The sequence below is a fragment of the Vipera ursinii genome, assembly GCF_947247035.1.
Source record: "Vipera ursinii genome assembly, chromosome: 1".
NCBI lineage: Eukaryota > Metazoa > Chordata > Lepidosauria > Squamata > Viperidae > Vipera > Vipera ursinii.
Genome location: NC_139512.1, coordinates 5,634,283 through 5,649,630, shown reverse-complemented (window position 1 = coordinate 5,649,630; position 15,348 = coordinate 5,634,283). Strand labels below are relative to the sequence as shown.

Here is a 15,348-nt window from a genome sequence, read left to right as displayed (position 1 = left end):
AGTCAAGATATGTCGCGACACATCACGTGACGTGGCGAGTTTGACACCCCTGAATGAAAGGTGGCTGGGTGACTTTGGGTCAATTACCATGAGACTGAGTTCAAATCCTGGGCCAGTCACCCTGTCTCAGCTTAACCCACCGCACAGGGTTGTTGTTGTGGGGAAAGGTTGTGCTGAATACCTTCACCACCTGGAGTTATTCAGAAAAATAATGAAGATGGGATTTAAACAAACAAATAAACAAAAAGGCCAGCTCCTGCACCCAATCAAGTCATGAATATGTTCAGGAATTGCACATATACTTCTAAACTTGGAGGCTCCATTGGAGACACAGATTTATCAGTTTTATTAAGAATTCTTATTCTTAGTTGGAACTTTAATATAAAGCAGCCATTAAAAAAAGACTAGAAATGTCACTAAATTCTATGGTTTTGTATCAGATCATGAGACCAAAGTCCCCACCTACCTTTTATTCCACTAAGTAAAACATCCTTTCCCCACAAAAAATATTTTTTCTGTGATAACTTTTACGTGAATTTGTAATTATCTCAACTTGGGTGGGAAAGAAGAGTGTCTTTTTTCCACTCTTCCTGTCATTTATTCATTCATTCAATTTATATGCTGCCCATCTGCAAAGTAACTCTGTGCGGCTTATAATTAAAATAATAAAAACATTAAAAATATTAAACATTTATCTACATTACTATTTAAAAAAAATACTTAATTTACGTATGTACTGCAGCAACCCATGCCAAATAATAGGGCAGATGGAACTCACTGCCACAAGAGGTGACATTAAAATAACAACTTTGTACAAAAGTGGGAACAGTGCAGGGAAAAGGAATATTTGCTGGGCTTCCTTTACTAAACAGGCTACTGTTTATGCTCTTAACCAGAGGTCTGCAAACCTGGCCCTTTTATGACTTGTGGACTTCAACTCCCAGAATTCCTCAGCCAGCATAGGAATTCTGGGAGTTGAAGTCTACAAGTCATAAAAGGGCCAAGTTTGAAGACCCCTGCTCTTAACCTTTTCATGGAATTTTTTTAGCAGAACTGGCCCTGTTGAAGCAAAGAAGCACCAAGAATCTTGCAGCTTCTTAAAACTGAGCTTCGATTTATAATGTCAGATAAACTCCACTTTCAAAGGCTAAGCAATACTGGGCTTGTTACAGCTAGTTGTGAAATTTGTTTTTAAATATTTTGAAAATTGCCTTTTTTTTTTTTTTTGGAAAAAAAACCCAGTCTTTCTTTGCAGGGGCAATTGAAGTAACTTGTCCTGATCCTTCTTTTCACGGTGACTTGATCCTATCACAGCAAAAAAAGACCTGCCTTTAGATGGCGTCAGTGGAGAAGGAGGAGTTATTTTTGGTGAAAGGCAGAGTGGATTTCTTTCTTTCTTTTTTTTTTAATTTAGCCTGGCAAGAGTTTCCTCTTTTTTTTTAAAGCAACCTATTGCACTCCACACTACTTCCTAACCTCTCTCTCATAGACCTTTTGTATTTGGAAAAGAGCCTTCCTCATTCCCTGTAATCCGTTTAGCTTGAGAGCTGCCTGCCTGCCTTTCTTTTCTTTTCTTTTCTTTCTTTTTTTCAAATCTCTTTCTTTCTTTCTTTCTTTCTTCTCTCTTTCTTTTTTTTTTCTTCCCTACCTCCTCCAGCTGTGGCTTAGGGGAAAAAAAAACCTTGCCCTCAAGTCTGGAGCACTTTCTGGCAAGAGGAGGGAAAAAAAACGAGTTTGGGGCAGCCAAGAGAGAGAGAGAGAGGAAAAAAAAATACAGCCCATTTTCACAAAGGGTAAGCAAAATTATTCTTTCTCTCTGCTCCAGCCCCCTCACCCCTCTCCAGCCCTGGCCCCTTGGAGTTTGCCATCCCAGCAAGGCTCAAAATCCCGCACCAGGATCGGGACTGCCAGGCTATCGAGCTGGTGTGGTGCTCAGCACGGCCGCCAAGGTTGCTCCAGCTGAGATTCCCCCACTTCCTTTGGAGTTGGAGAGCGGTAAGATCCTGAAATCGGGCAGGATTCCTCACCTTATGGGCGGGTGGGGAAGCATGGGGAGGGGTGGGGTGGGGTGGGGGGGCAATGCTTGCCAGATGTTCCCAAAGCTTCACACGTATGCAGAAAACGGCCTGTCCTTGTTTCTCGCGAGCCAGCAGATTGGGCTGCTTGCTCCTCTCGCGGAAGCCTAGCCTCCACCATCTGGTTGCAAAGTTGCAAATTTCCATCTCTCTCAAGACATTTGCTTTGACTTTTCTTTTCTTTTTTTCTCTTTTTGGTCTGCTTTTAATTACCTGTCTTCTGTGGCAGCCTGTCAGGCGGTGTGGAATTATATGTCTGCCTTTTCTTTGCCCTGCCCTGCCCTCTGACTAAAAAGCTCGCTTCTCTGTCTCTCTATCTCTTATCTCTTCGCTTTTTTTTTTTAAAAAAAAATCGGTTTATACGGCAATCTCTCCGTTTTTTTCTTGACGGCTTTCCAAAATACCCCTCCTGGAACAACAAAATTAACGGTGGTGCTAATTTTGCCAGAGCTGCTGGATAGCTGGCAGGGCATCTACCAATCATATGTTCCTCAGATTAGACCCTGGGAAACATCTGCCTTCCCACCCCCCACCCACCCCCATCCAAAATAAAATAAAAAAAAACCAACCACCAGCACCACTACCACCACCCATTTAATTAACTCCTTGGAACATATTCTTTTAATCATTCAAGTAAACATTTGTCAAGATGAAAAGCCAGAGTTTACATCTCATGGATTAGAAGTGCAAATAACAAGAGCTTAATAGAAGAGGTTTAGCATTCAAAAAGTTGGAATTGGGTCAAGATTAGAATCCAGATGTTTGGGAACTCATGCTTCGGGGAAATCTGCATACATTCTGCTCCTTTAATAGATAGGCAAAAGCGGAAGTGAAACTAGAATTATAAAGTTGGGGGGGGGCTACCACCTATGCGGTGTCTCCTGACCTTCCATAAGGGCTTGAAGTGGGCTGGGTTATCACTCTAGAGCTGCTTAGTAGATTATGGGAAACTCCACCTCTTGTCTTCGTGCTCCTTTCTCCCACCACCCTATCTTTTAATCTTTCAATGTTATATTTCAATTATTCTTATTACTGTTTTAGCTTTTAATGTTTGTAAGCTGCCCAAAGTCACCTCAGGACAAAATGAGCAGCACATCAATCAATCAATCAAACAAACAAACAAACAAATAGGTATCCTGCTAGATGACCTCTTTCTACTTAAACCTTTCTATGAAGGCACTTTTTAAAGCAGTTTTTTTTAACCGATGAACCATCCACCAATCCTTCTTAAAATGTAACTAAAATCCCTTTGTGCTGCACGTAAATCCAGTAAATAAATAGATTACCTCTTTCTGCTTAAACCTTTCTATGAAAACAAGCCCACCGCCTTCTAAAGCAGGCTTTCTACCAGTGAGCCACTCGTATCTTCAAAAAATCCTTAAAACATAACTAAAATCCCTTTTAATTAATTGAACCCATCAATTTGGGCCCTATCCATGCAGGGAGAAGAATTTACTTCCTTTGGATTGTACCTAATCTGCACATCCAAGATAAATACTTCAACCAGGGTGGAATTACAATTTCTGCCGTTACATTTTGCTAAATTTTGACATGAAGCTTTTAAAAACAACAAGTATAAAAAGAGTCTGGTATGAGATGACAGTGTGGAGAGAAAAGCATGGAATTGAAAAAAATGTGTTCCGAGCTTCTGTATCTCAAATATATCATGCCAGAAATGCTGTCCAGTGTATGTATGTGTATATATGTACCGTAGATGTATTTGTATATGTGAAAAATATATACAGAAAAATGTGTCATTTATTATGCAGAATATTAAAATGTGAACTAATGCAGTTATTTTAGGAAAGGAAAACAATACACTGATAGAAAATTATAGGACACATTGCTTCCTTCCTAGTCTTGTCCTCTGGAATGACAGAGTAAATTCAATTTATTTATTGTTTTATTAATTAGATTTATGTCCTACCCTTTCTTTTTTTTCTTCTTCCACTATATTGCATCAGTTCAAATCTACTTTCTTTCTACTCACTCTTTCCATTTGTTCAAATATATTTCCTTCCTTCCTTTCTGCCACCCACCCACCTACATATGGCCAAATTGTAGCACTGCAGATGGAGAGGCTGATATTGTGAGAAATGCTTTGTTATGACTGACCCAAAAAGGGGACTTAGGACCTGGATCCAAAATTCCAACAGTGCCCCTCCTTGCAGTCACATGACTTCTAGTGCTTGGCAACATGGCTGCATTTATGGACATTGCAGTGTCTCATGGTTACATGTCCACGTTTTATAACAGTTTTGCCGGAAAGCAGTACTAACTTCTAGTTTTCAGTAAAACTGCACCCAGAGGTTCACTTAACAACCACAGCATTTGCTTAACAACCGTGGTGTTCATTTTGTGACTGCTATGTTTGCTTAATGACTGTCACAAAAAAAGGTTGTAGAATCAAGTTGTGAGACTGTACTGTTTTACAACCATTATGACTGTAATGGGCCATTACAGTCATTACTCCGGGACTACCTGTAGGTACTTCCTAAAGTGAATTCATAGCAGATGGTTAAATTATTTTGTTCCTGTACTGTGCAGTATCTCAAGTCACAATTGTTGGAGAACAAGCAAAAAAGAACTGGAATGATTCCAGTTTTGTTTGTAAGCTTCCCAGTTGCATCTGTCTTCCAAATATGTAGCAGGTAGAATTCTGGGAAATGTAGTCCCAACATTTATAGAAAGTACAGTATCAGGCTGAGATAAACTGAGATTATCTCAGTTTAATCCAAGAAGGTTCTTCCCATGTACATCTGCTCTGGAGGTGCTGTGATGATGGCACCAGAGGGTACGTGGATTTTCCTTAACCAACTTTCCGACTACCATAAAGGAGAAGATTTAGGGGAAAATTCGGAGAAAAGGAGAAACTGAGGTAGTGGGTTCCCTCAGGATTTTCTTCATTCTGTTTGAGATCTTCAAAATATTAAATAAATCACAGGTTCCATTCTACAAACATGAACTACAAGATGGACAGCCCTGCAGAAAATGTCCTGATTTGCTTCGTAGCACAAAAGAGACAAAATCAACCCTCATCTGCTTTCCATTAACATCTTCTCAAACTGGAGACTGAGCCAAATGGCTAAATTCTCTCCAGCTCCAATGGCGAAAGGAAGAAAATAGCTGCCCTTCCTTCCTCTCCTCCACAACAATATGTTTGGAGGAAGAAGAAGAAGAGGGAGGCGGGGGGGGGGGGGAGAAAAGGTCCACAACAGAGTAATTGTATCTGAGTCGCCAAAATTCAGACATGCACTAGAGGGCAGCAAAGAGAGCTTACTCCAGCTCTTTGCTGTCCTCTAATGTTTGTGATTTTGTAGCTCTGATATGACAGTCCCTGTTTAAGACAACCTTCTCCAACCTGGCGCATCCCAGATGCCACCAGACAAGTCCAAATAGGCCGAGTGGAAATGTTGCTACATGTTCCAGCACATCTGGAGGACACCAAGTAGGAAGGCTGAGCCAGCTATTTCCTGAATCTGCAGAAATTTAAAGCATGAGACGAAAAATACAGCAGAACAAGAGGCTTGGAGGTGGGGATGCGGTTAAGACAGGCTGGTGGTGGTGGGGAGGCATTGGGTTGGGTGTCCATCAGCTGGGACTGGGAGTTACTGAAGGGTAATGAGAAGTAATTACTCATAAGCGCCCAAGGGAAGCTGCTTCACACACTGAAATGCGAGGCAATTATGAGGCTGAGGTAAACCAGGCCTCAGCCTGGAAATCCTGGAACGCTGACAAAAGAAAAATGCTGACTTCAGACAGGCATGCTCTGAGCTGAATTCCTTTCTTGCTATTCCTTTTTCTTCCCTTTTCTTCTCTACCACCAGCCACATTATCAGCTGGCTTTCTTTTTTTTTTTCCCCTGTCTCATTGCTTTTCCTTCCTGTGATCCATTAACCCGTTCTGCTTTGCTCTTCCATCCATTACTTGGCCAACCTTCTGTTTCCCACCAGTCTGCTCAGATCTGTTCTCGTTCCTTCTTCCCTTCTCTTTCTTTTTCTCCTCTGCTAATATTTTTTCTTTCTGCACAACATCCATTTAATATCTCTGAATCGCTTTTTTGCTTTTCGGCCTTCATTCTCTTCTCCATCTTTTCTCCATTGGTTTCAAGAGAAAAAAAAAACACCGGAAGGCAGAAATTTTAACATGTTTTCCCATTAAAGCATTGGCCCATTTAGTGCTTTTGTATCCAGTTAAGAGGAGAGTGGACAGCCATTTGCCTGAAATGGTATAGGGTTTCCTGCCTGAGCAGGGGGTTGGACTAGATGACCTCCAAGGTCCCTTCCAACTTATTATTATTATAATTTTGTTGAAGCGCCATGCTTCTTTTTATGCTCTGCACACATGCCTTTTCCCCCTTTTGTTCAGTCATGTCCAATTCTCAGAGACTGCCTGGACAAGTCCCTGCAGCTTTCTTGGCAGTTTTGTTTAGAAGTGGTTTGCCATTGCCTCCTTCCTAGGGCTGAGACAGAATGTCTGGCTCAAGCTCACCCAATTGGCTCTGTGCCCAAGAAGGGCTAGAACTCACAGACTCCCAGTTTCTAGCCTGGTGTCTGAACATAGTAAAGCTGAGTTAATCACCTATGAAAGAGTGAGATAAGTTTCGGCTCTGTTTTTCCATCACTCAGCTCTTTCTGGCTAAAATGTTATTTTAATATTCCCTGTTGTTTTTCCCCTCCTCCCCCCCAACTCTGTCCTTCTCCTCCTTTGCTACTGTGGTCCCCACTTCCTCCAGTGCAATGCTGCAGAGAACTGGCATATGCTGAAGGACAAGAAGCTGCTTCAACACGCCTTAAACATCCCCCCATCCTCACTGCCTTCCAGAGAGTGGCTGAGGATGACCACGAAGGACCCTGGAACCTCTCTTGCCGTGGCTTAAGTGGTGGCTCAAAGAAAGAAATGTTGGGGCAGAGTCGGTCAACTTGGTCCAACCTAGCTGACACTATAAAGAGCACTACCACCCAAGATGGCAACAGTCTGGAGATTTCTCACCTGGACACTCGTCTCTACCATGTCTACAGGCAACCTTCCTGGTTACACTTTTCAGTCGCAAGGTACAGTGTTACTGGCCCAAAGCACAAAGTACTATCATGGTTTGTGATCTTTGAAATCTTGTATTTCTAATCGTCAAGCCAAGACAGGGTGGACAGTACATGGCTCACTGCCCCACAGGACCTTATTTATTTATTTATCTATTTATTTATTTATTTATCTATCTATCTATTTATTTATTTATTTATTTATTTATTTATTTATTTATTTGATTTATATACTGCCCTTCTCCCGAAGGACTCAGGGCGGTGTACAGGGCAATAAAAATAAGAATACAGGATACAAGATTTAAAGTTAAATGATTGTGCCCAATGTAGTAAGTTAGTTAAAAATAATGTTAAAACCCCAAACCCATCAGACCAGGCCGGCTTGTTCGAATAGATAAGTTTTTAGATCACGCCGGAAGGAGCGAAGGTCGGGGGCCATCTGTAGTTCAGCCGGTAAGCGGTTCCAAAGGACTGGTGTGCCCACCGAGAATGCTCTCCCCCTGGGGGGTCAACAGTCGACATTCTCTGACTGGTGGTACCCTGAGGTACCCTGTGGGAGCGTACAGGACCTTGAGTCTTGTTTCTGGCAAGATCACTCTGCTGACATTCAGCTGCTAGCCGTTAACACTGCATTGGTAGTGCAATGTTTCGCCATTATTCTGTGAAAATAAATCCTACAATAGGACAGGTAGGTGAGCGTTCCAAAGGAATTATCTGGAGCGATAGGGCAGAAAAGGAGAAATACTGCGCTATCTATCGGATCATTTTAACCTTTCCCTTAATCAAGGTACACATCTTTATTAACAGAACACTATCACCAAATGTCTGATAAAAAATAAAAAATACTGTTATGCTTCTATGCACACAAACAGTCCCAAAACTGGGATGGGAAAAAAATTACTTTATTTTCACTAACTTGTCCATCTTTTAAATTTATTTATTGCCTTGTTATTGAGCTCTCGGATTAATAAAGAAGCATATATATTCCTATATTATCTATTTGTTATTTTAAAATCTTTCTGAAAAATAAAGTTGAGTTGTTCTTATAACTGTTCAGTCGTGTCCGACTCTTGGCGACGTTATAGGCAAGTGGTCTCCGTGCTACCCTGTCAACCATAGCATGTTTCAGTTGCTGGATGTTGATCTTTGTATCAGTTTTGATGTTATCAAGCCGGCATGTTCTTTGCTTGCCCCTTCTTGTTCCATTAGCCATTCCTAACACCACTGACTTCTCCAATGAATTTGCATGTGTAACATGACCCAAGTAAATCAGATGTAGTTTTGTGACTTTGGCTTCTAGTGAAGTGACTGGCTTTATATAATTCAGCACCTCTCTGTTAGTTGCTCTGGCTGTCCATGGTATACACAATAATTTATTTATTTTATTTTTTATTTTAATCCCATTTATATCCCGCCCTTCTCCGAAGACTCAGGGCGGCTTACAATTTAAGCACAAACCAATGTGCTTAGCAATGTGCTTATACCACCACCATAATTCAAACTTGAGTACAGATACACCTTGACTTACAACAGTTCATTTAGTGACTGTTCAAAGTTACAACGACACTGGAAAAAGTGGCTTGTGATCATTTCTCACGCTTATGAACATTGCAGCATCCCCATGGCCGTGTGATCAAAATTCAGACATTTGGCAACTGGCACGTATTCATGATGGTTGCACTGTCCCAGGGTCATGTGATCACCTTTTGTGACCTTCTGACAAGCGAAGTCAATGGGGAAGCCAGATGCACTTAACAACCATGTTACTAACTTAAAAGCTGCAGTGATTCACTTAACAGCTGTGGCAAGATGGGTCGAAAGATGGGGCAAAATTCACTTAACAACTGTTCCGCCTAGCAACAGAAACGTGGGCTCAATTGTCATAAGCCAAGGACTGCCTGTATAACTAGTTTTCTCTGAAATCCAATGTATAACTACTGTATTTTTTTAACACATCTAAACACATTTTTTCTGAGATCAGATACATAGCTCTTATCAAACTCTCAAAAGGGTCCAAGGCACTAAAAGGTTAAAAACCCTGATTTAAAGACCACCCTCCTTAGTTACTCTTGCATGTCCTCTTCTGCCTTCACAGAAGAATTTCTCTCCAACCTCAACCACTACGAGATAGCCTTCCCCATCCAGGTGGATCAGAATGGTGACTTCCTCAGTTTTGACATAAAAAGCCATCGGAAATGGAGGTCCCGCCGGAGTGCAGGCCACCCCTCCTATGACATGCCTGAACAGCATGTGTTCTACAAGGTCTCTGCCCACCGGACCCAGTTCCTCCTCAACTTGACATTGCATACTAACTTGCTGGCAAGGCGCTTTCGAGTGGAGTATTGGAAAAGAGGTGGAGTAGACTATCAACATGAGTTCCATGAAGACTGCCACTATGCCGGTCATTTACAAGATGAGTATCTGAACTCAAAAGTTGCTATCAGTAATTGTAACGGTCTGGTAAGTGTCTTGTTTTCTTCCTAACTCTGGTGGGATTAACAAAACAACAACTCGCTGGTCCTTTTGTGTAACATTTTTGCCAGGCCGCAAAAGACATGCTGAATCCCTTCAAAGCAGCTGGGTCTGATCAAATGGAAGAAATTGTAGTTCATTACAAACATAACCTTACAGGTAGTCCTTGACTTACATTGATTCATTGAGCAATTGTTCTTAGTTACAACAGCACTGAATAAAGTGACTTACAACCAATCCTCACATTGAACAACCGTCACAACATCCCCATGTGCATGCGATCAAAGTTTAGGTACTCGATAGCCAGCATCTATTCACTTAACAATTGTTGCAAGAAAGGTTGTAAAATGGGGCAAAACTCACTTAACTGTCTTGCTTTGGGGCCATAAGTCAAGGGCTACCTGTAAAAAAGTGATTTGCCTATGGGGAGGGTGTGTGTGTGTGTGTGTGTGTGTGATTAAATTCTTTCTTCTCCCCAAAACATCTACAAGCAACCTGCAATTGTGATGGCTATTTGCAAACCCCAAGAACCACAAGTAGGGCAAGAAATAGCAGCTGAGAAGGCAAAACCTTTGCCAGAAGAAAAGGGTCAAAGATAAAACCACCAGATTCCTTCTGCAAAAATCCAGCTGATCACCAGATGGCAGAATAACAGGGTTGGAAGGGAACTTGGAGGTCATTTAGTCCAGCCCCTGCTCAGGCAGGAAACTATACCATTTCAGACAAACGGTTGTCCAGTCTCTTCTTAAAAACTTCCAGTGTTGGATAGTGGTGGGATTCAGCCAGTTCGCACCAGTTCAGTAGAACCGGTAGTTACTTTTTTGTTGCCCAGGCCCAGAATGGACTTCTGGAAACAGCATCCAATAGAGAACCAGTTGTTCACATATTTGAATCCCACCACTAGTGTTGAAGCATTCACAGCTTCTGGAGGCAGGTTGTTCCACTGGTTAATTGTTCTAACTGTCGGGAAGTTTCTCCTTAGTTCTAGGTTGCTTCTCTCCTTGACTAGTTTCCATCCGTTGCTTCTTGTCCTGCCTTCAGGCGCTTTGGAGAATAGCTTGACTCCCTCTTCTTTGTGGCAGCCCCTGAGACACTAGAACACTGCTATCATGTCACTCCTCGTCCTTTTCATTAAAAGATGACAGCAAAGAGTTAGTTTTCTCCATTTCTTTGCCGCCCTCTGACCGCAATCCATATTTTTGCCACCCTAGATCCGGTAACAACAGTGACCTCTCCTCCCTCCTCGACTTCAGGCTGCTCAGTTGCTGCACCATCAGAGCCAATGCCTGCCGAGTCCTCGTTTTAACATTGCTCAAACTGCTTCGTTGCCAAACAACTTCTACCATTAGGAAGTTTCTTCTCATGTTTAGCTAAAATGCACTTGATTGCCAAATCCCACCCATTTGTTTAAATTCCTAATGCAGTGGTTCCATTTCGGAAATGAGGCCAAGTAATTTGAAGAGAATTTTATAAGCGTCCCTCGGAGAATTCTGTTCTTTACATTTCCACACACACCCCCACACCCCATCCCTACCGGACCACAAACACACATGCCCCAACTGCTGCACTCCACGCCAAGAGTTTTCTCTACCCCCCCCTTCTCAGCTGCCTTCGACTGATCCTTGAGTTTCTGGCAACTTCCCGCCAAACTATCCTCATACCACCTCGCTTGTGTTTGGAATGGTGGCCCCCGGCCAAGAGCTACAAAGCTTTCATAGGAAGCGAGAAACCACTGCTGGCCCATCACACCCCCTCGCAGGGCGGCTGAAGTTGAACGCTTAGCTGCAGGCACACAAGAGCGATTCAGGGTTTGTTGTGGTGAGGTTGGCAGAAGCTGGGGGTTTGAAAAGAGTGGCCGCTGTTTAAATTTGCTAAATTTCTCAAGAACTGCTTTTTGAGGGGGGAAATAACACCCCTGCTATTCTCTTATACTTTGTTGTTGCAGTTTTTTGTTTTTCTGCAATTATCTCAAGTTAAGCCGAAGCTATGGAAATTTCTAAGAGACGAGGAATGTATAAGAAGAGCCTTTGATATAGCAATAGCACTTAGACTTATATACTGCTTCACAGTGGTTTTACAGCCTCCTCTAAGCAATTTACAGAGTCAGCATATTGCCCCCAACAATTCTGGATCCTCAGATTGTTATAAGAGCTCTTGACGATACAGGCCGTCCTTGACTTACATCCATTCGTTTTAGCGACTGTTTAAAGTTACAGTGGCCCTGAAAAAGTGACTTGCGCCCAATCCTCCTACTTACAATAGTTACAGCAACCCCCACGGTCACCTGATCAAAATTTGGGCGTTTGACAACCAGCATGTATTTGCATTGGGGTCACGTGGTTGCCATCTGCGACCTTCCCAGCTGGCTTTCAAGCAGCAAAGTCAGTGAAGAAAGCCAGACTTGCTTAACAACTGCAGTGGTTTGCTTAACAACCAAGGCAAAAAAAGGTTCTGAAGTCAGGTGCGACTTGCTTCATAACATCCTTGTTTAGCAGTGGAAATTCTGGTTCTGTTTTTCAGCTAAAATAGAAATAATCGATGAAGGGATGCTAGTAGTAAACTTGGTCACCCAGCCCCTGGGGTTCCCAGGCCTGCTGTCATAACCAGGTCTTGAGGGACCTTCGCCAACTCAGAAGCAAAGAGGCCATCCTCACTTGGGAGGGGAGAAGATTCCACAACAGAAAAGGCCTGCCAAATAGGGCCTGCCAGAAGGAGTTCCTTGGACAAGAGAACCCATAGCATGCCCACTCCGCATAGGAACAACTCGCCACGGCCAACTCACCGCAGGATAATTCACTTCGGGACAGTTCAACAAGTTAAATTAATTTTGACAGAACTGTGGTCAATAATAATAAAATAAAGAAAGCCAATCCAGAGATGCAAAAGTTACAGTAATTTCGATGAAAATGTGATCACTAATAATAAAAGCAACGGAATGAAATTATTAATGCAGCATTGAATTGTCCCACGGCAAGTTGTCCTGTGGCGCGTTGGCCAAGGTGAATTGGCTACGGAGAGTTGGCTGAGATGAGTTGTCCCAGACCCTGCTCAGACTGTTGGATCTGGTGGGACAGGTGGATGAAATCAGGGCAAGATGCTCCCTCAAATTACTGTACCCGGTCCCATAGCCTGATATGGGATACAGATTTATTCCAAGTGCATTCATCTTTTAGTTAGGTTCTGTAATTCCGTAGGTCAGGGCTAGGCAACCTTGGCTCTTTTGTGACTCGTGGACTTCAACTCCCAGAATTCCTGAGCCAGCCATGCTGAGGAGGAAAGGGAGAGGTTTCCAAGCTGAGCCATGGTGGCTCAGGAATTCTGGGAGTTGAAGTCCACAAGTCATAAAAGAGCCAAAGTTGCCTACCCCTGCCATAGGTGCTCAGGATGCTCATTGTTTGTTTCTTTAATCTTATTTTAATTTTATATACTTTGTTTGCTTTAATCTTGTCATACCACCAGGGTTGCAAATTGTTTGTAGCTGTTTATGTGAGAAGAAATAATTTACTCATACTTGCCCATGAGAAAAACACATTATCCTCTACCTCAGTTGCTTTTTTATTTTATTTATGTACTAGATTTTTATCCCGCCTTTACAAGTAACTCGTACATACATAATACTCCTTTCTCCTCCTATTTTCCCCACAACAACAACCCTGTGAAGTGGGTTGGACTGAGAGAGAGGGATTGGACCAAAATCGTCCAGTCAGCTTTTCATGCCTAAGGCAGGACTAGAACTTCACTGTCTCCTGGTTTCTAGTTTGATTCTGTAATCGCTAATGAAACTGGCTTTTTTTAACTGGGAAGAAAGTGGTACTTTGAACTAACCCTTTTTAAAAATGTGTGGTTAATGTAGAATGGTATTTTAAAAAATGGAATCTTACTTATGTCCCTATTCAGGCCTTTAAGCCTTTCCAGATGCTTTTCTTATAATATCCACCCCCTCCCCCGAAATCAGGCTGCAGTTGAGAAAGCCATCTAAGTTGTAAGATCTCAATGAACTAATTCTTTGCCAATATGTCTGGTATATAATCCACGACCCTTTTCTCTCTGTAGATTTTTGCTATCCTGGGAACTGGGTGTGGGACTGGCACTGGGTGTTTCAAATCCCCTATCTGCTGTGGAAGCTTATTTGGTGACCCTGGACAGTCACTTCTCTCTCCAACCTATTTCAAAGGGGTGTTGTTGTGGGGGAAATAAGCTGAAGGAGTTCTACATAGATACGTATCCTGCCTTGAGCGCCTGAAGAATAGGCGAGACGTTGATCTAAAAAAATAACCAAGTCTGCATCTGGTAATCACCCCATTTAAATAAAGTGGGAGAACAGAGACATCAGACTGAATTTCTTGAAGACGTTTCACTTCTCATCCAAGAAGCTTCTTCAGTTCTGACTAAGAGCCAGTTCTTCAGTCAGAACTGAAGAAGCTTCTTGGATGAGAAGCAAAATGTCTTCAAGGAAAAAAACAACAAAGAAAATCCAGTTGCCTCTTGAAAAAGTACCTTTGGGACAACCAGGAACTGGACAACTGGGAATCTCCATCGATATTAGCTGTGTTCTTTTTACTGAATGCAAACGGGCAATTTCCTCTCTTGATTCCAGCATGGTGTGATAATTGCAGAAGATGATGAATATTTTATTGAACCCCTGACACTTGGGGTCAATATCAGTGGGGAACAAGGACGAGAAGGAAGCCCCCACGTGATCTACAAACGATCATCCCTCCAGCACCCACATATGGATACAGCTTGTGGTGTGTTAGGTAGGAGCTCTGTTTGACTGCGTTTGTTGAAGAAACGTCTTATTGTGATTTTCTACTATATTTTTATATTCAAGTTTCTAGCCCTCATTTTTTTTTAAAAAAAATGTCCTTTAAAGGACATTTGGATGCTTATTATCTGACGTTTTATATATATATAGAGAGAAATAAGACTTAAGGGAGGGGGGAAGTTCTTGGAACATTCTTATATTTTCTACCCTTCCTGTGATTAACAAAACACACAAAAATTACGCAAAGTGAGAGGGGCTGGGGGCAACAGAAGGTTATTATCAACATGTAAGACTGTTAGCGAAGTTCCTACTGGCAAAAACAAAGCCACACTTGTTTTATTATTATTATTTGCATTAAATTCAGGGCAGTTAATAGACTGGATTAGATTAAATGTAGGAGACACCACAAATGTCAATCACGTTAAGGCAGGAACTTTAAAAGCCATCCAGCTAGTTTAAAAATGCTTTACTCCAGCAGACATTTGATTCAAGGATGTAGTTGTGGACTTGAAATGTGGCCAGGGAGAAGGGAAAGAGACACATGCCACCTCTAAATTGTGATGCTGGAATTCATGGGATTAGATTCCCAGTTTCCGGAAGGAGAAGTGGAAAGCAAGCCAGCTGACCTTGGATGTCTGACATTTTTTTCACATTAAAGCTGCCAAGCTTACCCTTTGTGTATTGATACTGCGCTATACTCCCCGGCTGAAAAAGGGGGGAAATCTGTTTCCAATTTGTTTCTTGGAAAACAAGAACTACTGGACAAATGTAATCTTGGAACAAGAAGTGGGCGCTTTGCATTCAGGTCCTTACCATCAAACACCGCCTTGCCTCCCTCCCATTCCATATTCGTGTGGTGTGACTGTTGATGTTTCATGCAAAAGCCAACGTGTGTGCCTGTTTCTGAAATAATAATGTCTAATCCAGATAGGCCTGAGGAAGTCTGTTTTTGAAGGTTAAGAGCAAACCACTCGGCTTCTAGTGGCATCTGGAGAAA

General features: G+C 42.2%; 1 protein-coding gene across 1 annotated transcript in view; it reads left to right on the top strand.

Moving 5' to 3' along the window:
- The first annotated feature begins 1,128 nt into the window (after nucleotides 1–1,128).
- ADAMTS10 (ADAM metallopeptidase with thrombospondin type 1 motif 10) overlaps nucleotides 1,129–15,348 on the top strand; it is a 69,675-nt gene continuing 55,455 nt past the window's right edge. The window contains exons 1-4 of the mRNA XM_083363302.1: nucleotides 1,129–1,995; nucleotides 6,811–7,129; nucleotides 9,210–9,574; nucleotides 14,184–14,343. Of these exons, the coding sequence (XP_083219428.1) occupies nucleotides 7,042–7,129; nucleotides 9,210–9,574; nucleotides 14,184–14,343 (613 nt within the window). The 5' untranslated portion in view covers nucleotides 1,129–1,995; nucleotides 6,811–7,041. The remainder of the gene's footprint in view (nucleotides 1,996–6,810; nucleotides 7,130–9,209; nucleotides 9,575–14,183; nucleotides 14,344–15,348) is intronic.